This window comes from Dendrobates tinctorius, unplaced genomic scaffold, assembly GCF_039654945.1.
Source record: "Dendrobates tinctorius isolate UK_male_01 unplaced genomic scaffold, ASM3965494v1 ptg000103l, whole genome shotgun sequence".
NCBI classification, from domain to species: domain Eukaryota; kingdom Metazoa; phylum Chordata; class Amphibia; order Anura; family Dendrobatidae; genus Dendrobates; species Dendrobates tinctorius.
Window position 1 is genome coordinate 42,868,571 of NW_027361771.1, and position 25,317 is coordinate 42,893,887.

Below are 25,317 nucleotides of genomic sequence, written 5' to 3' on the forward strand. Positions count from 1 at the left end.
CGTCACGAGTAACGGCCACCTTTACCAATATGGCCGCCGTAATCCCACCCTGTCAGTCGCTCTGTGCTTTCTCAGCGCGTCACTTCCGGTTTTCGGGCTGCTTCTGTCTTGGGCTTATCTGTGTCTAAAGGTAAATGTTCGAGAATGGCTTACAATAGGAGAGAAGTGACCCGAGCTGCCTCCAGGGTATGCCCGGCACGGTGCAGGCGGCAGGGGCGCTGCTGGGTGCTCTGGAGGGGCTCTTAGTGGCAGGCAGGGCTGCTGTCAGCTAGGCTGCATCCTGTGCAGGGTATAATATATAGGGAAGGGGCCCACGATAGGAAGCTGTCACCTATCTGAGTGGAGCTGTGCACACTGCCCTCCACTCTAGTGAGTGTCTGTGGTCCTGCTGAGATCGGCTGTCTCCATTAGTCCCATAGGTAATCAATGGGGCTGAGGTCCAGCGCGCACAAGTAATCCTCTTCAGGCCCGCCATCTGGGGACCACTCCAGGTCCCGGAGATCAGACCCCCGAGGAGGGATAACTTACTGTTTTGGGAATAACCCATTAATCTATACCCTGCCCGGAGTGTGCGTGTCTGCCCTGATTGCTGGGAAACAAACCTTGAGTTCCACAGCAGTGTATGCCTTTATTCGCAGCATTCTTACAAGTAAACTTTTGGTATCATAAATATCCTTAGCCCCCCAGAGTAACAGCTGCAGGACCCTAGTAAGAGAAAAAGAGCCCCAGGTAACATTGATAGTCTGTGTGCTAGCCTCAGGACCCCAGGAACATTGATAGCTACAGTAATAGCCATAGGACCCTCGCTAGCATCTATAGCCCCATTATCGCTAGTCTGTAATATTGATAGTCCTAATACTAGCCGAAGAACCCCCAGCAATAGAAGTGGGGCTCCATATCACATTGATAGTCTCAGTTCTAGCCGCAGGGCCCCAGGTAACATTGATAGTCACAGTACTTAGTTGTAGGATCCCCGGTAACAGAAGCAGGACCCCATGTAATATTGATAGTCACAGTACTAGCTGCAGGGCCCCAGTAACATTGCTAGCTACAATAATAGCCATACGACCCTTGCTAGTATCTATAGCCCCAGTTGCTATTATTGATAGTTGTACTACTAAGCCGAAGAACCCCCAGGAATAGAAGTGGGGCTCCATGTAACATTTATAGTTTTAGTAATAGCTGCATGGCCTCATGTAACATTGATAGTTGCAGTACTATCCATAGGACCTCAAGTAACTTTGATGGTCTCAATCCCAGCTGTAGGACCCCCAGTAAAAGAAGCTGGACCCCATCTAACATATTGCAGTACTAGCCGTAGGGTCCCCAGGTAGCATTCGTAGTCTCTCTACTATCCACAGGAACATTTATAGTCACAATACTAACTGTAGGACCCCTATTAACAGCTGCAGAGCCCCATGTAACATTGATAGTCACAGTACTAGCTTTAGGACCCCATGTAACATTGATAGTCACAATACTAACTGTAGGACCCCTATTAACAGCTGCAGAGCCCCATGTAACATTGATAGTCACAGTACTAGCTTTAGGACCTCATGTAACATTGATAGTCACAGTACTAGCCGTAGGAGCTCCAGGAGCAGATGCATAATCCTAGGTAACATTGATAGTTGCAGTACTAGCTTTAGGACCCCATGTAACATTTATAGTCACAATACTAACTGAAGGACCCCTATTAACAGCTGCAGAGCCCCATGTAACATTGATAGTCACAGTACTAGCTTTAGGACCCCATGTAACATTGATAGTCACAATACTAACTGTAGGACCCCTATTAACAGCTGCAGAGCCCCATGTAACATTGATAGTCACAGTACTAGCTTTAGGACCTCATGTAACATTGATAGTCACAGTACTAGCCGTAGGAGCTCCAGGAGCAGATGCATAATCCTAGGTAACATTGATAGTTGCAGTACTAGCTTTAGGACCCCATGTAACATTTATAGTCACAATACTAACTGAAGGACCCCTATTAACAGCTGCAGAGCCCCATGTAACATTGATAAATCCAGGAGTGGTGATGAGTTTGTATTATACTTTACCTCTGATTCTTTCACTCCTGGTTTTCCCTTACAAACACAGATGTAAAATACTGAACGAGTGAATATGGCCTAACAATAATAGTTGCAGGACACCCTTCTTAGATACAAACCCAGTAACATAAGCAGGGCTCTGGCCGCAGTGAGTGCTGTGCCCCCCATCCTGATAACAGCTGCAGTAATAGCCCAAGGCCCGGAGTGACGGTTGTAGGTACACATGAGCCATATTTACTATCCTTGTACAAATGGACAGATATGCCTGTGGTCTATAGTGAATGTCTAGAATCAGTGGTGCGTCATCTCTGTATTCTCGGTCACACCGTGAGCAAGGTTTTCCCTCCCTGCTGCTGTGTATTTTAGGGCTGTGCTGGTGGGTAGAGTGGAAAGAGGAAGGAAAAGTGGAAACAGAAGCCAGCCAGCTTGTCATGTAGCATGATCATCCAGAGGGATTGTGCGCACATAGGATGGCGGGCTTTCATCAGATGTGTATCTCTGGGGGCACTGAAAGCACAACTGTCTGCAGTGCATGTTCGGCACCAGAGGGCCTGGGGGTACAAACGGCCTGGGTCATGCAGGCAGGCATGGCATATGTGTGCGTAGAATTGTGCTGCTTAGGTAGTTCCCTATAGTGTGGAATGTATGTACCAGTACCACCGCCTCTCAGTCCTGCTGCGCTCATAATCGTAAGGCTCCTTACAGTAGCACCTGGAAAATGATAAAAAAAATAAGAAAAACATTATCTATACCAAGCCCAGCCGCTCCAGGAACCCAAAACTGTACCCAAAGGAACCAGACAAAATGCTGAGCCCATTCTAACACACTTCAGTTCACACAAAATGAAAGAACTATTCCTTTACTTAAAAAAAAAAAAAAAAAAAATTCTTTCTCCTCTTGTCCCAATTACAGCTAATATGTAAAAACAATATGCCATGAAGACCCTGTTAAACAACCTAAATTTTCATTCATCTGAGCCAGAATCAGTGATTTTTTTTTTTTTTTTTTTTAAGGGTTAGCACAAAACCAAATGAATGAAAAGTAAATGGCAGAGGTTTGGGTATGGAATATACCAGGATGGATAAATGGCTACTGAAACAGGTTGGATATAGTCATTAGCCGGACTGTAACTGCTCCCATACACATCCGTATATGACCCTCAAAAAGTGGGGTACCGTGCTGGTTTCGGGTGCGGGTGCCACAGGCTCCTGTGTGTATAGGGGGCATGTATAAACGGCACTGGCTTGTATATATGGCATATACTGGCAGTATATATCTTCAGTATTTTTTAGGCACAACCCTCTAGGACACCGCACCTCTCCTCGTCAAAACTCCCAGGATGTCAGGTGCTGGTAGTAAGCGAGCAGCAGGGGATGCTGGCCCTTCCGGTCCCCCTGAAAAAAAGGCAGCAGTGGAGGATTCTGGGACCACAGTGGAAACTATAAAGCTGGGAGGCGTCTCGTCCACGGTAAGTTTTGTTCACGGAAGCTTTTTTTTTTTCTTTCTTTTTTCTGTTAGTAAACTTGACTTTGTTCTTCTAGGAGGAGCAGGACTTGCGCACCCTGCAGGTGAAGAACAAGAAGCTAGCTGGCATGCTGGACCAGAGACAGGCCATAGAAGATGAGCTGCGGGACCGCATTGAGACCCTGGAGAAACGTCAGGCCACAGATGATGCATCTCTTCTCATTGTTAACCGTTACTGGAGTCAGGTCTGTTCTGTTGTTGGGAGTGCCACCAAGGGCCACTGCTCTGTGCTAGGCTAGTGCGTCTGAACTTGCCTTGAACTTGAAAGGGTTCAAAGGCAGGCTACTAAAATGATAAATGGAGTTGGTTCACTACAATACCCAGAAAGGTTATCAAAATTAGGTCTATTTCTCGTTCGCCTTATTGGGGGACACAGAGACCATGGGTGTATGCTGCTGCCACTAGGAGGCTGACACTATGCACAAAAAAAGGTTAGCTCCTCCTCCGCAGTGTACACCCCACCGACCGGCAGGAAGTCCCCCAGTTTAGCTTAGTGTCAGTAGGAGGTGGACACGGGTCTTTTATTAGACCCCTATCTACCTCGTCGTGCGTCGTTCCTTTACAGGTTTCGGAGGGATACGGAGTGAACAGTCACATCCGTACTCCCACAAAGAGACTATGAGTACGGCGTGTACTGCCACCCCGTATCCTCATAGGTCTCCGCGGCAGGACCAGGAGCCTCGCACAGGTGCGTGCCAGCTATACGGACGGTCCTTGCCCCCCGCCTCCCACCATCTCGCCTACCAGAGCCTGACGGTTGGACGAGGCGTGGATTCCATAAAGACGACAGACAGCGTGGGATTCTCAGGTACCTTTATTGTGGCCCCCGGCCTGGGTGAGTATGCGGTCTAGCGGTCCCCCGGCGTTTTCATCCTAAGGCGGTCGCCAGGGGACCACGGTAGGGCCTGCGCGCCCGCTTCTCCCCACGGTCGCCGCATCCATGAAGGCCCCTTTTCTTTCGGGCCTTGTTCTGCGCCCCCCCCCCCCCCCCCCCCCCCCGTTTCTTCTTCATCCCGGCAGGGGTATACAGGGGTCGGGCTGTGGGAAGCAGGGACGTGGCCCGGTGTTGCGGCGCGTCTTCCGCGCCGACCCCCTGCTGACAGGCGGCCGGCGCTATTAATTTAGGCCCCGGCTTCATCTCGGGCCTACCGCTGCGTCGCGGCCACGCCCCCTGCCCCTTTCTTCTAAGCGGGCTTCTCTCCCGCCCGTCCTAGGCCTTCCCAGCCCCCTTGCCTCACACCAGCCTGCTATTGGACAGCGGGCGGTGCTAAGGGGATCTCTGCGGCGAGCTCCGCCCTTCTTCTCCCTCTGGCAGCGCGCCCTTTCCCTGGTGGTCGCCATCTTCTCAGCCTGCCAGCCGGACCTCATTCCCTGCCGGATTTCGGTCGCTGGGCCTTTTTTTTCAGCCGGATTGGCCTGGCCTCATCCTGCAGCCAGATCAGAGAGCGTCGCCCTTGGGGAGACCGGACCGTGAGTAGCTCTGCACCTGCAGACTGACACCCTTCTCTGCCTTCTGTCCCCCAACCGTCCGGCACTGCCTCTCTTTTCACTATGTCCAACGCTAAGTCTGATCGTACCCGCTCTGCGTCCAGCCCGACGCCGCTCAGGAGCCATCCATAGCCCCAGGGGCGAGTGAGCCCCCCATGCCGGGTTGGGCCTCCTCTCAATCACAGTCAGTGGCAGACCTCATCAAGGTGTCTCAGTCCCTAGTAGCCGTTCTGGACAAGTTGCCCTTGGGAGCTTCGGCGGGACCCAGCACGTCTCAGGACGTCCCATCTGAGCCAGCCAGCGGCAGTCGCAAGAGGCCCAGGCAGGACCTCCAGGCGGAGTCCTCCCCTCGTCCTACCTCACCCCATAGTCCCCAGCAGTCTCCCTCTCGGGCCTCCTCCCCCGAGTCAGGCGAAGCGCTTTCGCAATCGGAAGGGGTCTTAGAGCTGGATTCGGACCAGGATGCGAACATGAAGGTTACGGTGCAAAACCTCATTGCCGCGATTCACCATACCTTTGACATCGCTGACGCCCCTGCGAAATCCTCAGATCAGGAGGTTTCGTCCAGACGGGCGGAAACACCATCCAGGGTGTTTCCCTTCCATTCTGAGTTTGGAAAGATTTTTACAAAGGAGAGAGAAGATCCGACCAGACGCTTTCAAAGAGGAAAGCGTCTCGGCGTGCTGTACCCGTTTGCTAAAGAGCTCACGGACAACTGGGCCGCTTCTCCCTCGGTGGACCCTCCCGTGTCCAGACTTTCTAATAATACGGTCCTTCCGCTGTCAGGTGTGGCGTCGCTAAAAGATTCTAATGATAGGATCATAGAATCTCTAGCAAAATCTGCCTTCGAAGCGGCATCAGCAGCGGTATGTCCAGTCTTTGTTTCTTCTTGGGCAGCAAAGGCCATATCCACTTGGGCAGATGACCTTCGGCAGGGCATTCTGGATAAGGCACGACCAGAGCATTTGGCCGATCTCGCCAATCAGATTTCCCATGCGGGGGATTATCTGCTTTCTGCCTCCTTGGATGCCGCATCTTGCGCAGTTCAGGCGTCAAGTAACATCGTGGCAATCCGACGTACAATTTGGCTCAAGGCCTGGCAGGCGGACTTGTCCTCTAAAAAGTCTCTGACCAATCTGCCTTTTCAGGGAGTGCGTCTCTTCGGATCACAATTGGATCAGATTATTAAGGACGCTACCGGAGGTACGAGTTCTCTTCTCCCCTCCAAGCCTCGCAGACCTCCTCCAAGGCGTCAGTTTCGTCCCTGTCGGACTTTCCGCCGTTTCAATACGGCGGAAAACCCTTCCAACCAGCAAAGGCCACAGGCACGTCAGGAAAGAAAGAAGGTTTCCTTCAGGCCCACTCCGTCCTGGCGGTCCCACTCTTCCCAGGGAAGACCGTCCAGATCTAGATCTGGACGGTCTACGTCCGCATGACTACCATCGGTCTCCCGTGGGTCCCTTCCAATTGGGAGGTCGACTTCTCTTCTTCAGCGACGTCTGGCTCGCCTCAGTAGAGGACGCTTGGGTCAGAGAGGTTGTATCAACAGGATACAAAATAGAGTTCATTTCTCTTCCACGAGATCGTTTCTTACAATCCCGTCCGCCGAGGGATCCGGCCTTGGTCCCGGGGTTCGGTTCGGCCATCGCCTCTCTTCTCAGTTCCGGGGTGATTGTGCCCGTTCCCGAATCGGAACGCTTCACAGGGTTTTATTCAAACCTGTTTGTGGTGCCGAAAAAGGACGGGACAGTTCGACCCATCTTGGATCTCAAGTTACTCAACAAGAGAGTTCGCCTTCGCCACTCCGGATGGAGTCAGTTCGCTCGGTAATTGCTTCCATGGAGGAGCAGGAATTCATGGGTTCCATAGACATCCAAGATGCCTATCTACATGTTCCCATATTTCCCGGACATCAGAAGTTCCTGCGGTTTGCGATTCTTCACGAACATTACCAGTTCGTCGCGCTTCCTTTCGGGCTCGCCACCGCTCCCAGAGTCTTCACGAAAATTATGGCGGCGTTGATGGCCTTGTTGAGGATCAGAGGTCTCGTTCTTTTTCCGTACCTCGACGATATCCTGATCAAGGCCCCCTCCTTTCAACAGGCCCGCCTAAGTGTGGCGATCGTTCTAGACACCCTGTCCAGTTTTGGGTGGATCGTCAACCGGGAAAAGTCCTGTCTGGTCCCTACTCAACGCCTTGTGTTTCTGGGCCTTCTGTTCGACACTCGTCGGTCAAGGGTATTTCTCCCACAAGACAAGATTCTTTCCCTGCAGCAGGGCGTGCGATCATTACAGATCACACGATTTCCATCCCTCAGGTCAGCCATGAGGGTCCTGGGGAAGATGGTGGCGGCGATAGAGGCAGTTCCCTTTGCCCAATTTCACGCCAGGCCACTCCAGCAGGCCATTTTGTCCAGGTGGAACAGGTCGGCTCTGTCTCTGGATCGTCCGGTTCGCCTTTCCTGCCGGATCAGGCGGTCTCTCAACTGGTGGTTGACGTCTCCCCTCATTCTCTTGGGGCGGTCTTTTCCCGTTCACTGGCAGATTGTCACTACGGACGCCAGCCTCATCGGCTGGGGTGCAGTGTTCCGCAATCACACTGTTCAGGGTCGATGGTCGACTCAGGAATCAGCTCTGCAGATCAATGTCCTAGAGATACGGGCGATCCATCTAGCTCTCGTCCACTGGGAAAGGCGCCTCAAGGGCCTGCCTGTCAGGATTCAGACAGACAATGCCACAGCGGTGGCGTATATCAACCGCCAAGGGGGGACACGGAGTGTCTCAGCCCTAGCGGAAGTGTCCAGAATTCTTCAATGGGCAGAGACCTTTGTTCCAACGATTTCCGCAGTTCACATTCCCGGCGTGGACAACTGGGCCGCCGATTTCCTCAGCCGCGAGGGTCTCGCGGCAGGGTAATGGTCCCTACATCCGGAGGTGTTTCATCTGCTCTGCCGTCAGTGGGGAACCCCGGATGTAGACCTCATGGCATCTCGCCTCAACAGGAAAGTCCCACAATTCGTGTCCAGGTCTCGGGACCCTCTGGCAGTGGGCGCCGACGCTCTGGCCGTCCCTTGGTCACAGTTCGTGCTCCCCTACCTGTTCCCTCCTCTGCCTCTTCTTCCCAAGTTGTTGAAGAAAATCAAAGCAGAGGGGATTCCAGTCATCCTCATTGCCCCGAATTGGCCCAGAAGGTCTTGATTCGCAGACATTGTCAACCTTCTCGCGGACGCCCCCTGGAAGCTTCCCGACGGGCAGATCTGCTGTCTCAAGGCCCGATTTGCCACCCCAATTCTCGGTCGCTCAATTTAACGGCGTGGCTGTTGAGACCGAGGTTTTGAGACGGGCAGGATTCTCTGATCGGGTAATTCATACCATGATCCGCGCCAGAAAGCCTCCTTCTTCGAAGATCTATTACCGTACTTGGAAAGCCTATTTCTCCTGGTGTGAGGCCAATGACATCGCGCCCTTGGTTTTTTCGCTCCCTTCTATTCTGGCGTTTCTTCAGGCAGGGCTGGATGCGGGGCTTGCTCTCAGTTCCTTGAAGGGTCAAGTTTCGGCACTGTCCATTTTATTTCAGAAAACGCTGGCCTCCCGGCCCCAGGTCAAAACCTTCCTCCAGGGTGTGGCTCACACGGTTCCTCCGTACCGAGCTCCCGTGGATCCTTGGGATCTTAATTTGGTTCTTCAGGTTCTGCAGGGTCCTCCTTTTGAACCTCTCAGGGACGTTTCCCTTTCCCTCCTTTCTTGGAAAGTGGCCTTTCTGGTGGCCATTACCTCCATCCGGCGCGTGTCGGAATAAGCGGTACTTTCTTGCCGCTCTCCTTTTTTGGTCCTTCATCAGGACAAGGAAGTTCTGCGGCCTCCGCCCTCTTTTCTTCCAAAGGTGGTATCTTCGTTTCACCTCAATGAGGACATTGTTCTGCCATCCTTCTGCCCGAGCCCAGCTCACCCTCGGGAGCGGTCTTTGGACAAGCTGGACCTAGTCAGGGCATTGAGAGTCTATCTAGCCCGGATGACTTCCTTGCGGAAGTCAGACTCTCTGTTCATCACCCAGCCTCAAAGGCCACTATTGCGCGCTGGAACAGATCGGCAATTTTGGAGGCATACCGGGTCAAGCATCGAGTGGCCCCTCCAGGGATCAGAGCGCACTCTACCCGGGCGGTGGGTGCCTCTTGGGCGGTGCGCCACAGAGCTTCCGTGCTGCAGCTTTGCAATGCTGCAACGTGGTCATCGGTTCACACCTTTGTGAAATTCTACAGGGTCCACACCTACGCTTCGGCGGACGCCAGCCTAGGTAGAAGGATTCTGCAGGCTGCGGTGGCGAGTCCACTGGCCTGATGGAAGTTTGTTTCCCACCCCAGGGACTGCTTTGGGACGTCCCATGGTCTGTGTCCCCCAATAAGGTGAACGAGAAAACAGGATTTTTTGGGTTGCTTACCGTAAAATCTGTTTCTCGGAGCCTTCATTGGGGGACACAGCACCCTCCCATGTTCTACAACTCCTGTTCTTATGTTTGTCGGTTTGTTACAGTTGAGTTGTTTGTTCTGCTTTCAATCTATTCTGTTACTTCTCCTACTGCTTTCTCACTAACTGGGGGACTTCCTGCCGGTCGGTGGGGTGTACACTGCGGAGGAGGAGCTAACCTTTTTTTGTGCATAGTGTCAGCCTCCTAGTGGCAGCAGCATACACCCATGGTCTCTGTGTCCCCCAATGAAGGCTCCGAGAAACAGATTTTACGGTAAGCAACCCAAAAAATCCTGTTTTACTCTAGAAAAGAGAAGACTTAGGGGAGACCTAATATATATGTACAAGTATATCAGAGGGCAATACAGAGATCTCTCCAATGAACTGTTTGAACCAAGGACTGTGACAAGAACAAGGGGGCATTCTCTTCGTTTGGGGGAAAGACAATTTCTGCACCAGCATAGAAGAGGGTTCTTCACCGTAAGAGCAGTGAGGCTCTGGAATTCTCTTCCTGAGGAAGTGGTGATGGCCAACTCACTGAATGAATTTAAGAAAGGAATGGATGCTTTTCTCTTGAGTAACAGTATAGAAGGTTACGAATAACATAATATCATAGGTAGATGGTTGACCCAGCTTAGGGGAAGGAATTTTTTTCCCTATGGAGAAAATTGGCTTCTACTCTGTGGGCCTTCCTCAGGATCAACAATGCAGAACAGCTGCACTAAAAATAGGCTGAACTAGATGGACATAAGGTCTTCCTTCAGCCTTCAAAACTATGTTACTATGTTATGTCTTACTCCTCTTTAGCTTCTCATGTATTACAGCTGTTATGGACTGTAGGGCGCTTTAGTTCCTGCAATCCGCAAAAAGATTTGTGTGTACGTCATAGGACAATCCGTGTAGAGCACAGGTGCACGTCCTGCGCCCCCCCGACCACCAGGACACGGACATGCTTCTGCATGCTGATCAATCAAAAAGCCTGCATAGGTTCTGATTTAGGCCTAAAGTCACAGCTACCTACTGCCGTCTAGTAAAAGTACACCAATATGCCACATGTAGGTCCCAAAACCTAGTATAAATGCATATAAAAATGCTATGACCACATATCAGAAACCATATTGAATGTGTAGTCAGAACATAGCAGCTGACCAGTGGGAATGCTGGATGTCAGACCTCCACTTATCTAATATATCACATCGCCAATACTGGACAGCCCCTTTAGGTTACCTCCCCACAATGAGCTTTTGGTGCTGCGTCTTGCATATCCAGCAAAGTGGATGGGATTTATAGTTATCTCATGCCCACTGTCCTTTTTTGCCTATCACTCCATTGGGGGACACAGAAAACCATGTGTTTTTACACAGAGTAACCGCGGGGTCTGCTGTGCCTGATATTTCTAAGCTCTCATGCACACACTGCTTATTTTTCTTACAGATTTAAAGGCTTTCATATCTGCATGATGTCACTTCCTTCAGCGTTTATGCAGCGTTTTTTCCCCATTCAAAAGAATTGGAAAAAAATCTGCCTCAAAATTGTGCATAGTTCATGCAGCGTTTTTCCTGCCAAAACGCCAGTGCTTGCAACAGCTTTTTCTACTGCAAATGCTGAACATGTGCGCATAGCCATATGTGCAGGAAACCTACAACATCAACTCACCAAATACTTATCATGGGAATGTAGCCTTAAAATGCATCTGTCAGCAGGTTTTGTTATATAATCTGTCAGCAGCATGAAGTAGGGACAGAGACCCCGATTCCATCAATGTATCACTTAGGTTACTGGGTGCAGCAGTTGTGATAGTCACAGTTTTCACTGCTGCAGATCTAGCAGAGCTGGGATGTTTAAGCTGTGTATAATCTCACTCATAGCACAGCTTTCTGTGTACATTGTATAATGACAGTGAACTGCTGGGGGCGTAGATGGACTGGGAGGCACAAGGCCAGTTGTCCTGTAGTGATTTTCTCTTGTGGATAGAACACTATTGTATTGAAAGAGAAAAATACAGCCCTGTAGGTGGCACATCATTGGAATCAGGGTCTCAGCTCCTATGTTATGGTGTTCTCATATTACATAGCAACACTTACTGACAGACTGCCTTTAAAAGCTGGTTCAGGAGGGGTTTGATTTTGCATGCTATAATAAAAAGACAAATTTGCTTCTAAAGTAGTAAAGCCGTTGCTTATTCTGTATGGCCAGTTTTATGCTGTATGTAATGTGACAGTGTAAACTGCTGAATGTGGGCGAGACTGGTGCCTTGTGATTGACAGTTCTGGTCTAGTGTCCTGTTTCGGGAGAATGATCATATCTGCAATTGACACACAGCAGCAGAGAGTTGGGTAGAGCAAAGAGGTCTATGTTGGAAAGGCTTTGCTCTAACCTGAACAGCAGGCATTAAAATAATCCACATTGTACAATAGTAAGTCGATCTGACACTATCATTAGATTTCCTTTTACCATATACTCAACATTTCTCCATTTTAGTTTGATGAAAACATTCGGATCCTCCTTGGCCGTTACGATTTAGACCAAGATTTGGGAGAGTTTCTCAGTGAACGGAAAGCGCTAGTGATTCCAGAGCCCGAGCCAGACTCTGACAGTAATTCAGAACGCAAGGACAGTGAAAGAGGTAAGGGATTTACCCTACAGATTGTTTTCAATCTGCTTGGTTAAAGTGGGGTACATGGCAAGGATTCCAAGTAGTAGTGATCTCTGACTAGTGTCTCAGTATGGCGCCAAAGCTGTCTGGGCTCTGTATTAAGTATCCACATGATAGAAGATTTTGGTTTCAGCATGATGCTTTCAATGGCTTAAAGGGAATCTGTCAGCAAGTTTTTGCTACCTCATCCGAGAGCAGCATGAGGTAGGCAAAGAAAAGCTGAATCCAACGATCTGTCACTTAGTTTACTGGGTGCAGCCGTTCTGACACAATCAGAGCTTTTAGATATAGAATGAAGCAGAGTTGAGAAAGCTAATCCCGCCCCCACCAGACTCTGTATGTACAATGTCCATGGACAGGCGCTTATCTCACATGAGGGGGCATCGCTGGACAAAGTTAATCTCTGAGTGATAAATCCATCACAGTTAGTAAACAACATTGAGCACTATGACAAGTGACACATCCCTGAATTCTGTGTTTCAGCCTCTGTCTGCTGCTGTCTTCAGATTACATAGCAAAAACCTCCTGACAGATTCACTGTAAGGACCTCAGCGCTTGAGCCCACTCTATACACCCCGCGTGAAACCTGTTACAAAAATGGGTGTCACATGTCGTTAATGGGTTATTTGATCCGGACAACTACTAGATTTTGCAAAGATACAGAACTGTGGCTTTTTCTGATCTTTCTCTAACTGATGGCCTTTTACTTGTAGGCGATGGGCTAACTGAGTCCTCATTCTCTTTCTTGGGCATTCTGGCCAGCAGCAGCAGTGAAGAGATCGAGTCTCAGCTGCAGGAACGTGTAGAATCCTCTCGCCGAGCCGTTGCCCGCATTGTATTGGTCTACGATCGGTTACATGCCCGGCTGGACCAGGTGTCTGCTAACCTCAACAGCAATGGTAAGAATTCCTGACATTTAGCAACATCGTATCTTGATAGTTTCTGAGTGCACTAAGCCATTGTTTGGTATTCACTCTTTGCCCGTTTTCATGCAGACCCATCACAGATGGAAGAAGCTGTCAAAGAGTTGAGCTCTATGTTAACTAATGAGAACGTACGCCTGCAGGAGGTGTGCAAGCGGCTGCAGGAAAAGCAACAGAACATGTCTCAAGAGGTTTGGAGAATTGTTTTCTCACGCTGAGTGAATGCTCATTCGGCTACCAGTAGGGGGACACAATAATGACGCCATAATACCCCTCATCTGCTTCTAGTAAAGCCCGGAGACAGGCAGATTCTTACCATATCAAGCAGCTTATGGTTATGCAGGAGACTTGGTTCTTCCTACCAAAAACAGAAAAAGCTATGATTGCTCTAATCTATTTGTACTTATTTCCTTCATATTAAGAAAGTGATCAGCACAATCTATGGGATTTAAAAATCTACCCATGACCATGCTGTTATGGGTTCACTGTTACCATCTGGCCACATCGGCTATTTTAATCAGCCACCTAAACCTTGAAAACAGCAAACCGTGTTTCTTTCATATCGTTTCCTAGTTTAAAGTTGTCTCTTGAGCAGCCGAGAACTATGCATTCTCCTTTTTTCCTGGTTTCTGGCAGGTTGGGCTCACCTCCTTGAGTGATAATTTCCTGTGAGTAGCAGAGCTGTAGTATTAGAACTATAAAGTTCAGAACAAGCTCTGCTGTAACACATACGGCTATAAATGGTTTGTTATGGAGTCTACCCTGCCATCCTTTTATATAGCGATAACAGGTTGTTTGCACAAGCACACAGCCCTAGACCTTCTCTTTCAGAAGACAGACCTGCTCTGGGATAATCTGATGCTGTAGACTGCTGATTTTGCAAGCTTTTTAGCAGCAGCTTGTCAGGAGCCGAGAGAGAACTGCAACATAGAAATCATTGGGTTGGAGAGAGCTGCCTGAGATCTTAAGTGATAACATCTCGCCTACAATGTAACTCCCGCGCACTCTGGGCAGGAACTGAAGGCCAAGCTCCATGGAATCCAGCTGTACACTATGTATGATAAAAGTTCTCTTTGCAGTAGAATGACAGGAGATTGAAAACAAATTGCTTTTCAAGCTTACTTATTTTCATGCTGTGTAACTAAATAAAGTAACTTAATAACTTACGAATAACCCCTTGAAGGGAATATAGTGATATTGGAGGATGGAGGTAATTTACCATACTTTGTAAGGCTTCAGATACGTATGTGCAACATACTAAGCTTGTGCTTGACGTTACTTGTTCCTCTGTATTTTAGTTTAGTCAGTTGCAGACACGTTTGGAGAATGCAGAGTCTCGAGTCTCTGTGCTAGACAGTCTTATTGAAGATCTGCAATGGGACATTGATAAGGTCCGGAAAAGGGAACAACGCCTTAACAGACACTTGTCTGAGGTCCTGGAGAGGGTAAGCAATATTAATGGTGTTCGGAGATGGCACTAACATGATTTCTGATCCGCTGTCATTAATTGTCATTACCTTGGCAGGTCAATTCCAAGGGCTACAAAGTGTATGGTGCAGGAAGCAGCTTGTATGGAGGAACCATAACCATCAATTCTAAGAAGGTGAAGAATTGTACCTATTAATGGACTGATACCTATAAAGTATCATGTTTCCAATTGTGTAGTCTCAGTTATTAGTGCACCAGGCCTCTGGGTCCTTCTCTAAAATGCTTGTTTGGGTATCTGCAATGTCAAAGCACATTTCCCCTCTTTCTGTCTGCTCCCATTGCCCTAGCCAGCATGCTAGTGTCTCCTTCCTGTTCTTCTCATGGCTGTATGAGCTGGCATTTTAGGAGAAAATGCAGCTCAGAAGTGTCCTTGATGATATATAACATTCTTTGTTAATAGTCCTTACCTGCACAGACCACAGATGCTAGGAAATTACTCAGAAATAGATTAATGAACCAGGCGAGAGATGCTGCAGGATCTGGTGCACATTGTTCTGTATAGGAGCTGGATACACACAGCCTTACTGCAAGTTGCTCTATTATAGACGCATAGTAGGAGAGATACAAATGCATTTTGGTTTCTTATTGGAGTGTCACAAAATAGAGCTTAGATGCTTATCTAGGACAATACAAGCTGTCACATAGCAGGTTTTTAAACACCTATACAAAAAAACAAGAAAAAGGTGAAATAACATGTCATCTTTGTAATTATGGTGGTGACATAGGGTATAGGCAATGTAATTTTACCATTGTTCCCAACCCAAGTTAGAAGACATTTGCAGGTCTATCCATCTTCTTCACTCTCTGGATGGGGAGATTTGCAGATACTCCACTTTCCATCCTTCCTTGTATTTATGTATGACACTGTTAGATTTGGGCATAGATGTTTTATGTTCTCCGGTTTTCTGCAGTTTGAAGAGATGACGTCAGAAGTCGATATGAATACGGAGTTAGCAGTCAACCGCCTGCAGGAATTGGACAAATTGCGACAGGACCTGCAGGATGTGACTGCAGAGAACCAGGAACTTCAGGTAGCTTTCTTCTTCTGTAGTCTTTATTGCTGAATCAGAACTGATTTTTGCAACGTGAATCTTTGGGTTTGAGTTGGAGTCAAAATAAAATGGGAAAGTTACAGTGAAGTTTGTCACATGTGAATGCCCATTAGTCATTATAATTGAGGAAATCTAGCCACTTTATTTACAGGTGAAGCCAACAGAAGGCTCATTACGGTAGGCCTACCCATGAAGAGTTTAATTTGGTACAAGATGCTATGATTGCTGATGGAAATTGCTCATTCCTGTCCACTAAAGTCTGCTGCTAGCCTTCCACATTTGTGACCACATTTGTTACATCTCTAAAACAAGAAACTTTATTGAAGCTTGCCTCATATGGATACTTAATATGGCAATGGAGCTTGGGGATGTAGTTAGAGCACTTGAGATTTGGCAGTTGCCACCTCTTCTGTTTGAAATTCTTGTTCTTTTTACCATCAGGCTTTGCTGGCAAATGCTGTGGAGGAAAACGTGCGAGTATCTCCAGAATATAGATGCATGCAGTCTCAGTTTTCTGTATTGTATAATGAATCTCTGCAGTTGAAAGCCCAGTTGGATGAAGCTCGTTCCCTTTTACATGGAACACGTAGCAATCACCAGCGTCAGCTCGAGCTCATTGAGGTGAGTTCACTAAACTGAAGATACTAGCCAGCTTCCTCCCAAGATAGGAAACCCTAAACTACATATTATAAATCTATCTATATATCTATCTATCTACATATCACGTGGCGGGCACACACACACTACTGAGCATCATTTCCTTGTCTTGAGGCATTGCCACTGAAGTAGGATCCGTCTGTAATTTGATTTTCCACTTTGATTTTAAGTATCATTCCATATCCAGGCCTCCATGGGATATTAATTTTGATTTACATTGATCCTTTTTTGTTTTATTGTTTTCAACGCATCCCACTATGTAATGAATTAGAATAAGCAACTGGACTATTTCATTGAGTTATATCTAGGATGTGGTATTTTAGTGTTCCTTTTATTTTTTGAGCGGTATATATACCTGGCTTAAGGCCTTGTCACACATAGCGAGATCATTAGCGAGATCGCTGAAACGTCACAGGTTTTGTGATGCAACAGCAACCTTACCAGCGATCTTCCTACGTGTGACACATAGCTGCGACCGCCCCCCCCGCTGGATATCGCTGATCGTGCTCGAATGTCCTAGGCCACTTTTTGATCGTTGGCGTCCCGCTGGCCAGCATGCATTTCTTTGTTTGACTCTGTCGAGCGACCTCGTTGGCGACACAGAACTCGGACGTAGGCGTGAGTCGCCAGAATCGCTGCTGTGTGACAAGGTCCCAACGACCGCCGAGGTCGTTATACGGATCGCCGTATCATTGCTGCGTCGTTGAATAGATCTGCCTGTTTGACAGCTTACTAGAGACCATGTAGCGATGCACCAGTGATCTCTACCAGGTCGTATCGTTGTTGGGATTGCTGGAGCGTCGCTATGTGTAACGGTACCTGTTGTGAGTTAATTTTTCCCTTCACTATTGAGGTCTGATGCACTCCCTCCTCTGGTGAAGGAAGGTAGTGAGGCTGATTATCAGACACCTGGGCAGCTAGATGATGACTGGGTGGCTGGAATTGAGGACTGGATATAAGGCTGCCGACGCCCTTCTTCCTGGCTGGTGATTTTCCTGCTGGATTCTTGGAGACCAGTCTGATTCCTGCAGCAGCATCTCAAAGCTAAGTTTTTCTGCTCTGCTTTGTACTCTTCAGTTTGTTTTTGTTTTGCCTTGTTTTTTGGGAGTTCTGCCATCCCCGGCCGGGGGTGAGCTGAATTCCATTTTTGTCTCTGATCTGTTGTCTTCAGAATATACCTGAGTGCTGATTATAGTCTTTTGAAGCCTAGCTACTTCAGGGCCTGTTTTTCCTATCAGTCGGTTGGCTCATTTTTATAGGGTTTTTGCGGATGGCAGACAGCAGCTTTCCTATCCTGTCCTATGTAGTTAGCTTGGGCCCCATCATTTGCTCAACCTATCTTTTTATCTGTGTTAGTGTTTTCATCTTGCTTCACCGTCATTATATGTTGGGGGCTGCCTATTGCTTTGGGGTCTGCTCTGGGGCAGTTTAGTTTTTCCCCTTTCTGTCTTTAGGCTATATAGTTCTCCGGCTGTGATCGAGGGGTCTAGGGCACCGTAGGAACCCCCCACGGCTACTGCTAGTTGTTGTGGATAGGTTCAGGGGTCTGCAATCCGATAGCTGCCAACCTCTCTGGTTTTTCTGGACTTAGCTGGTATTTTGTTTTTTTCCTCCTTCAGTGACTCATCATAACAGGTACCCTTCGAGTCCAGCTTCTTAATCCTTTTAGCAAATGACTCAGTCCAAGAGGTCTGCACACCTCCATACAAACAGCTGTCTGTGAGACAAACGGCCTGCCTATTCCTCTGTCTTCACATCCTCCATGCATCCAGTAGCTTACGGTAACTGCACTTAGACAGATACTGGTTGATGTCATGCAGCTTAATATGAAAACTCTTTTATTATAATAATGATGACTGGACCATACACAACAGCAAGTTCTACATTTTGTGTCCCGCTATTTACTTACGGATTGTAAGTTTGTGAGCTGGGCCCTTACGCCTCCTGTAACTGTTGAAATGTGTTACATTGTAAAGTTTTTATTGTCTGTACATGTCCCCCACTTAATTGTGAAGTTCTGCTCAATGTGTTAGCACTATATCAATAAAAATTATTATTACAACTCCACATCTTTCCTCCTATTACTCTGTCGCCTCATTGGGGGACACAGAACCATGGGTGTTATGCTGCTCTCCACTAGGAGGCGACACTATGCATAATCTGAAAAAGATTAACTTTGGCTCCTCCTCTGCGGTATACACCCTTGGACCGCGTCAGCCATCTCCAGTTTTTGCTTAGTGTCACAAGGAGGCACACCTAAGGATTTTTTCCGTTTTTTTTCTTCCAGCATACAGATGAAGAAAAGTGGGTCTCCAGCGAGACTCCCGGCATGGCTCCTTCCTTGGCCCCCTTTTTTAGGGGTGCCCAGTTGAAGTTGAGATGGCAGTTCCCCATGTCGCTCCTTCCCCAGTCCCTCGGGTACTGGTCCGAAGTTGAGACCCTCCTTCTTCCCCAACCCCTTTGGTGTCTGTGTTGAGGTCAAGGCGAGGATGGAGACCCCCTGACGGTGACAGACGCACCCTCCCTAATCCCCCTCGGGGCATTAGGTTGAGACGCCTCAGGTAGGGTTGGAGAACGGGCAGCATTCTGCAGCATTCAGGGACCCCAGACCAGTTGTGGGATCCCGCTGGGGCCGGGGGAAGGTGCAGGCAGACATGGCACATCAGAGACGGGGCTCTCTGCGCCCCTGTCTCTGCAGCAGCAGCAGCTGCTCCATAGCGCTTCAGGGGGCCTCCCCATACAGGCACCGCTACCCCTGCTGACCGCACCGCTAGCCAGTCGCCTATTCCGGGGTGGTCTGGTGCAGATCCGACCCCCTCCCGGACTACCGCGCCGCCCTGGAGCCTTCCTGGGCATCAGGTCTCTAATTGAGACCACGGCTTCAGCCTAGCTGAAGCCGCTGCCTTTTTCCCCGCCCCCGGATGACTAATATAAAACACTCTATAGTGTCATAGAAGGGGCGGATCGAGACAGGGCGCGTTTTTACTTAGCCCTGCGCGCCCTTTTCAGCTCTACACCCCCTTCTCCTCAGCGTCCCGGTGGCCATTTTTCTGGCTGCAGGCCATACCTGACAACGGACGCCTTCAGCAGGGAAGAGAGCCACAGCAATCTCCGGGGGGCACAGAACTGTGATTTGTCGGCGCTGGACCTAGGGGCACACTGGTGGGGTAAGATCACAGCTGAGTTCTCTTTACTCAAGCTGTGAATCTATATTATCTATAAGGCTCTCTGTGGGTTTCCTCTGCGTAGCCACCCCTGTAGGGTCCCTGATAGCCAGCCTCTGTGCACTATGTCGAGCAGGACTGTTTTTATGCATTCTGCACACTCTTCCCAGTGGCAGCACGTATCTGCACTGCTGGGATTGCATCCAGAACTCTGGGTCAGAACCCCAGGGAGTCCCTACCAATGCTTCAGTGTCAGATACCACGCCGGAATGGGCTACTCAGATGTCGCAGTCTATGACACAGTCCATAGAAAACCTAACCGCTACATTGCTGCAAGCTCTGCAGGGTCATGTCTCGGCTATGAACGTTACCCAGCAAAAGGACAGCTTGTCTCAGGAACATGCTGTTTCCGACACTCACAGACGTAAGTGGACCCACAGGTCGCGGTCACCTGCGTCGTCCTATAGCACACAGTCATCCCCTTCCAGGGAGAGACACCGTCATTCCAGGAGACAGTCCCCTGTCAGAGACAGACAATGCAGTTCACTACAGCGATCCCCGACCACAGAAGACCCCGCCCCAGGTCGCCCACCAGGGAACGCCTTAGCGATACGCAGGATTCGGAAGGCATCTGTGACTCCGACTCAGACAACGAAACGGAGAGGTCTGTGGTACCTTGACCCCCTAGCAATACAGCACTAGTTGAGGACATAATCTCTGCCATCCATCGGGTGCTGTAAATTTCAGACCCAACCCCGGAAGCCCCAGAACACAAGATTTGCTTTGAAAGTGTCCTGAAACCGCCTAAGGTCATCCTTAATCACCATGAGTTTCAAACGATACTTACTATCAGTTTTCACAGCCTGAGAAAAAATTTGCCAATCGCAAATATTTGGAAGCGAGGTACCCCTTCCCACAGAAGGACACCAAAGGGTGGACAGATCCACCCGAAGTGGACCCCCCAGTATCTAGACTAGCAGCACAGACCCTCTTCTCACTGCCAGATAGCTCAACCCTCAGGGATGCAGCAGACCGTCAAGTAGAACGCATGGCTCGTTCAGTTTTCGAAGTGGCACGGGCCTCCCTGGCCCCTGCGTTCACTTCAGTTTGCGCGGCCAAGGCCATCCTGGCTTGGGCAAAAGAACTGCAAGATGGTCTTCAAGCTTCAAATCCCGGGCTTTCGGATCAAGCGGTTCAAATAGCAGTGGTAGGAGACTACATGCTTCATGCAGCCCTAGACTCAGCAAGAGGTCTAGCGGGGATAGCGGCAAACGCCATTACGATTCGGCGTATCCTCTGGCTGCGGGAATGGAAAGCGGACGCGGCCTCAAAGAAGTCCCTCACGCATCTTCCGTACCTTAGTGGAAGGCTTTTCGGCGAAAAGTTGGACACAATGATATCCAATGCCACTGGGGGTAAGAGTACTTCTCAACTGAAACCTAAACGCACGTTTAAACGGCGTAACCAAACACGATTCCCATCCTTTCGGAATTCTTCGGGCTGTCCGTCTCGCGCCCAGCGCAAAATCGCAACCGCTCCCCACGCAGGGACAACCCACGGATGGCGCAGAGGCCGGACAGGACTTGGCAGTCGAAAGCAGGCCAAGCGAAACCCAAGGGAGGAAAACCTCAGAACTTCGCTTCATCATGACTCACCAACTCCGGAAGACACCCCACCAGTAGGCGGGCAACTTCTACTCTTTCAGCAAGTCTGGCTGCCTATTACAGAAGACAGGTGGGTCAGGGAAATAGTGTCTTCCGGATACAAGATAGAGTTCACTTCCACTCCACCGAACCGGTTCTTCCTCTCTGTTCCACCAACACCTCCAGACAAGGCTCGTGCCTTCCACCAAGCGGTCTCCTCTCTCCTTCAAGCAGGATTCGTAGTACCGGTTCCCTTGAATGAAAGATTCCGAGGATTCTACTCCAATCTGTTTGTAGTTCCCAAGAAAGGAGGCAGCGTCCGGCCTATACTAGACCTAAAGCAGCTCAACAAATATGTACGGGTCCGTCATTTTCGCATGGAGTCCCTCCGGTCCATCATAGCGTCCATGGAACAGGGAGAATATCTCGCCTCCATAGATATACAGGACGCATATCTTCACATACCAATTGCTCCCGCCCATCAAAGGTTTCTTCGGTTCGCGATCAACCAGAACCACTACTAGTCGTCGCTCTACCGTTCGGACTCGCCATGGCTCCAAGAACGTTTACCAAGGTCATGGCCGCCACCATGGACGTGCTGCAGTCCAGAGGCAATCTAGTCGTTCCGTACCTGGACGACCTTCTCATCAAGGCTCCCACCCTCAAGGATTGCGAGGTCAGTGTCTCAATCACAATCGACACCCTGAGTCCCCTGGGCTGGTTAGTCAACCTACAAAAGTCATCGACTACCCCGAGTCAGTCTCTGACCTTCCTGGGAATGCTATTCGACACCTCTAGGGGTCTGGTGCTCCTCCCCAGGGACAAGAAACTGGCTCTCCGCCTGGGAGTTCGCATACTCCTCCGCAATCCTCCCCGATCTCTCCGGTTTGCCATGAGAGTCCTCGGCAGGATGGCAGCAGCAATAGAGGTGGTACCATTTGCCCAGTTTCACCTCAGGCCTCTTCAACTAGCCATCCTCAAGTCTTGGTACAGGAATCCCTTCTCCCTCGACAGGGAGTTGCGGTTTACATCGTCAACCAGGAGGTCCCTACATTGGTGGCTCAAGCCAACTTCGCTTGCAAGAGGAAAACCCTTTCTCTCAGGTCAATGGAAGGTTCTGACCACCGATGCAAGCTTGACAGGTTGGAGTGCGGTGCACCTACATCGCAGGGCGCAAGCAAGTGGTCATCAGTGGAAGCGTCCTTGCCAATCAAAAGTCTGGAAATTCGAGCCATCTCCCTGGCACTGAGAGCCTTTAATCACTTGCTGGCAGCCTCTCGCATACGAATACAGTCGTACAATGCCACGGCGGTGGCATATGTGAATCACCAAGGCGGGACCCGCAGTGCCCAGGCGATGAGAGAAGTGGCACATATCCTCCACTGGGCGGAAGACACGAGGTCGGTACTCTCTGCGGTCCACATTCCAGGTGTGGAAAACTGGGAAGCCGACTTCCTCAGCAGGCAAGGAATGGATTCGGGGGAGTGGTCTCTCCACCCCGAGATTTTTCACCAGATCTGCCAGCGCTGGGGGACCCAGGATGTGGACCTAATGGCATCCCATCTCAACGCCAAGGTTTCCAATTTCATGGCCAGGACACACGACCCGCGGTCGCTCGGAGCGGGTGCCCTGGTTCAGGACTGGACCCAGTTCCAGCTCCTGTACATTTTTCCACCCCTCCCCCTGATCTCCAGAGTCGTGAGGAAGATCAAACAAGAGGGAGTTCCGACCATCCTAATCGGGCCGGACTGGCCCAGACGTACATGGTACGCAGACATCGTACATCTTACGGTAGACGCCCCCTGGCGTCTCCTCGACCGCCACAACCTTCTGTTACAAGGTCCGTTCTACAATCAGAATTTAGGGGCTCTAAATTTGACAGCATGGCCCTTAACCTGGGTACTAACCCAGGCAGGGTTCTCACCGGAAGTTATTACGACCATGATGAGGGCAAGGAAGCCAGCCTCCGCCAAGATTTATTATCGTACCTGGAGAGCTTTCTTTTCCTGGTGCGAATCTCGCTGACAGGTCCCACTCCCTTTTTCCCTCCCGAACGTATTAGGCTTCCTTCAGTCGGGTCTAAACGCCAGTCTATCCCTCGGCTCGCTTAAGAGCCAAGTGTCAGCGCTTTCAGTTCTTTTTCAAAAGCGTATTGCTAACAAGCCGCAAGTGAGGACTTTTCTTCAGGGGCTTTCCCGATTGGTTCCCCCCTACAGACGTCCACTGGAGATGTGGGACCTTAACTTGGTCCTGACAGCATTGCAGGCACCACCTTTCGAACCCCTTAAAGAAGTCCCACTCCGCATTCTGTCACAGAAAGTGGTTTTTCTAGTGGCAGTGACCTCGCTACGCAGGGTGTCTGAATTGTCAGCACTTTCCTGCAGACTGCCTTTCCTAGCTTTTCACCAGGACAAGGTGGTTCTCCGTACAGTACGATCCTTCCTTCCGAAGGTTGTGTCACGGGGTCCTTCTCTGGTATCACACAATCAACAGAGCAAGCGAAGAGTGAACAATTCCAAGACCTTTATTCAGGCAAAAATACGAAAAGGTCCATATTCAGTCCACCACACAAAGGATAAGATCGTCCAGAATAAGAATGCAGTCCAGGGAAACGAGATTCCAAAACTCTAGCACCAGAGGATAAAATGGGTCCTTCTCTCTGAAATGCAGTCTTTACACGATCCTGTCCACACTGGAACTGACTTGCCCAGCTCCTGTTCTCCCCCGACCCCCTTCCTTGTCCAGGGAAAGTCAAACCAGTTGGGGCGGTTTCCAGGCCTCCCAGAGGAGAACAAAGGGCCTTAGGGATTAATGCACTACAGTAGGTCATCAAGAGACAGATACAGTGAGGCTGTAAACTTACAATGTAATAAGAAAAACACTATGAAAATAACTGGAATTGTTAAAAATAGGAATATACAAAAAATGACATCCACATAGCATATCACACCATCACAACCTCTCCCCCCCCCCCCCCCCCCATAATAAGTGAGCACACCATGAGGTCTACACAGACCTCTGGCCTGCTCACTTTAGTCCACATTGCTCAGTTATTTATAGTTCCTTGTACAGTGGCAGGGGTAGGTCGGCCTGAGGAGCCTATGGTTCTTCTTGTCGAGACAGTCCATCGGCGTTCTGGTGTTGGCTTCCCCGCTTGTATTGGATGGAGAAGCTGTAGGGTTGTAAGGACAAGCTCCACCGCAGCAATCTTCCATTGTCCCCTGATACGCGATTCAGCCATGTGAGGGGGTTGTGGTCTGTAACAATTGTAAAGTCTCTGCCATACAAGTAGGGCTGCAATGTTTTTTATCGCACATACGATGGCAAGGCACTCCTTTTCAATAGTGGCATAGGCAACTTCCCAATCCAGTAGTTTCCGACTGGCAAAAGCAACAGGATGTTCTTCTCCGGTGGAGTTCACTTGGCTAAGTACTGCCCCAATCCCAAAGGTGGATGCATCTGTCTGCACGAGGAACCTGCATTTGTAATCCGGGGCAGCCAAGACTGGAGCAGTGACGAGGGCAGTCTTTAACGCTGAAAAGGCATCCTCGCATGCCGTCGTCCATGTCACATTCCTAGGCATGTTCTTGCAGGTCAGGTCGGTTAGGGGCTTGGCCAAGGTGCTGAAGTTAGACACAAATTTGCGATAGTAACCAGCAAGTACCTGCTTTTTAGTCTGGGGTCTACACCAGTTGCTAATGGCTTCCACCTTGGCAGGCTCAGGCCTTAGTGTCCCACCCCCTACTCTATGTCCGAGGTACTGCACCTCAGCTATCCCTATTTGGCACTTATCAGGGCGAATGGTCAGTCCTGCAGTAAGGATACAGTCCAGCACTATGCCCAAGTGTTTAAGATGTTCCTCCCAGGTTGTGCTAAAAATGGCAATGTTGTCTAAGTAAGCACAGGCAAAGTCCTGACATTGTTGTAACAGTCGATCCACCAGTCTCTGGAATGTAGCAGGGGCAGTTTTCATCCCAAAAGGCATTCCCAGGAACTCATAAAACCCAAATGGAGTAATGAAGGCTGAGCGCTCCCGAGCGTCCTCCGTTAGGGGTATCTGCCAGTACCCCTTGCTCAAGTCTAACGTAGTCACAAATTGGGCACTGGCCAGACGATCCAATAGATCATCAATCCTGGGCATGGGATAAGCATCACTCTTGGTGGCATCATTTAGTCGTCTGTAATCAACGCAGAATCGTGTTGTA

At 49.5% G+C, this 25,317-nt stretch overlaps 1 protein-coding gene across 3 annotated transcripts in view; it reads left to right on the forward strand.

Moving 5' to 3' along the window:
- The first annotated feature begins 35 nt into the window (after positions 1 to 35).
- Positions 36 to 25,317, forward strand: part of RNF20 (ring finger protein 20) — an 87,076-nt gene continuing 61,794 nt past the window's right edge. Inside the window, exons 1-10 of one of the 3 annotated variants that reach the window (XM_073588305.1) lie at positions 36 to 130; positions 3,347 to 3,522; positions 3,596 to 3,763; positions 12,011 to 12,155; positions 12,899 to 13,084; positions 13,181 to 13,299; positions 14,407 to 14,553; positions 14,634 to 14,711; positions 15,508 to 15,627; positions 16,090 to 16,269. In XM_073588305.1, coding sequence (XP_073444406.1) covers positions 3,394 to 3,522; positions 3,596 to 3,763; positions 12,011 to 12,155; positions 12,899 to 13,084; positions 13,181 to 13,299; positions 14,407 to 14,553; positions 14,634 to 14,711; positions 15,508 to 15,627; positions 16,090 to 16,269 — 1,272 coding nt within the window. In that variant the 5' untranslated portion in view covers positions 36 to 130; positions 3,347 to 3,393. Of the gene's footprint in view, positions 131 to 3,067; positions 3,156 to 3,336; positions 3,523 to 3,595; positions 3,764 to 12,010; positions 12,156 to 12,898; positions 13,085 to 13,180; positions 13,300 to 14,406; positions 14,554 to 14,633; positions 14,712 to 15,507; positions 15,628 to 16,089; positions 16,270 to 25,317 lie in introns of those variants that run through there. The other 2 variants (XM_073588306.1, XM_073588307.1) reach the window with 2 other exon arrangements.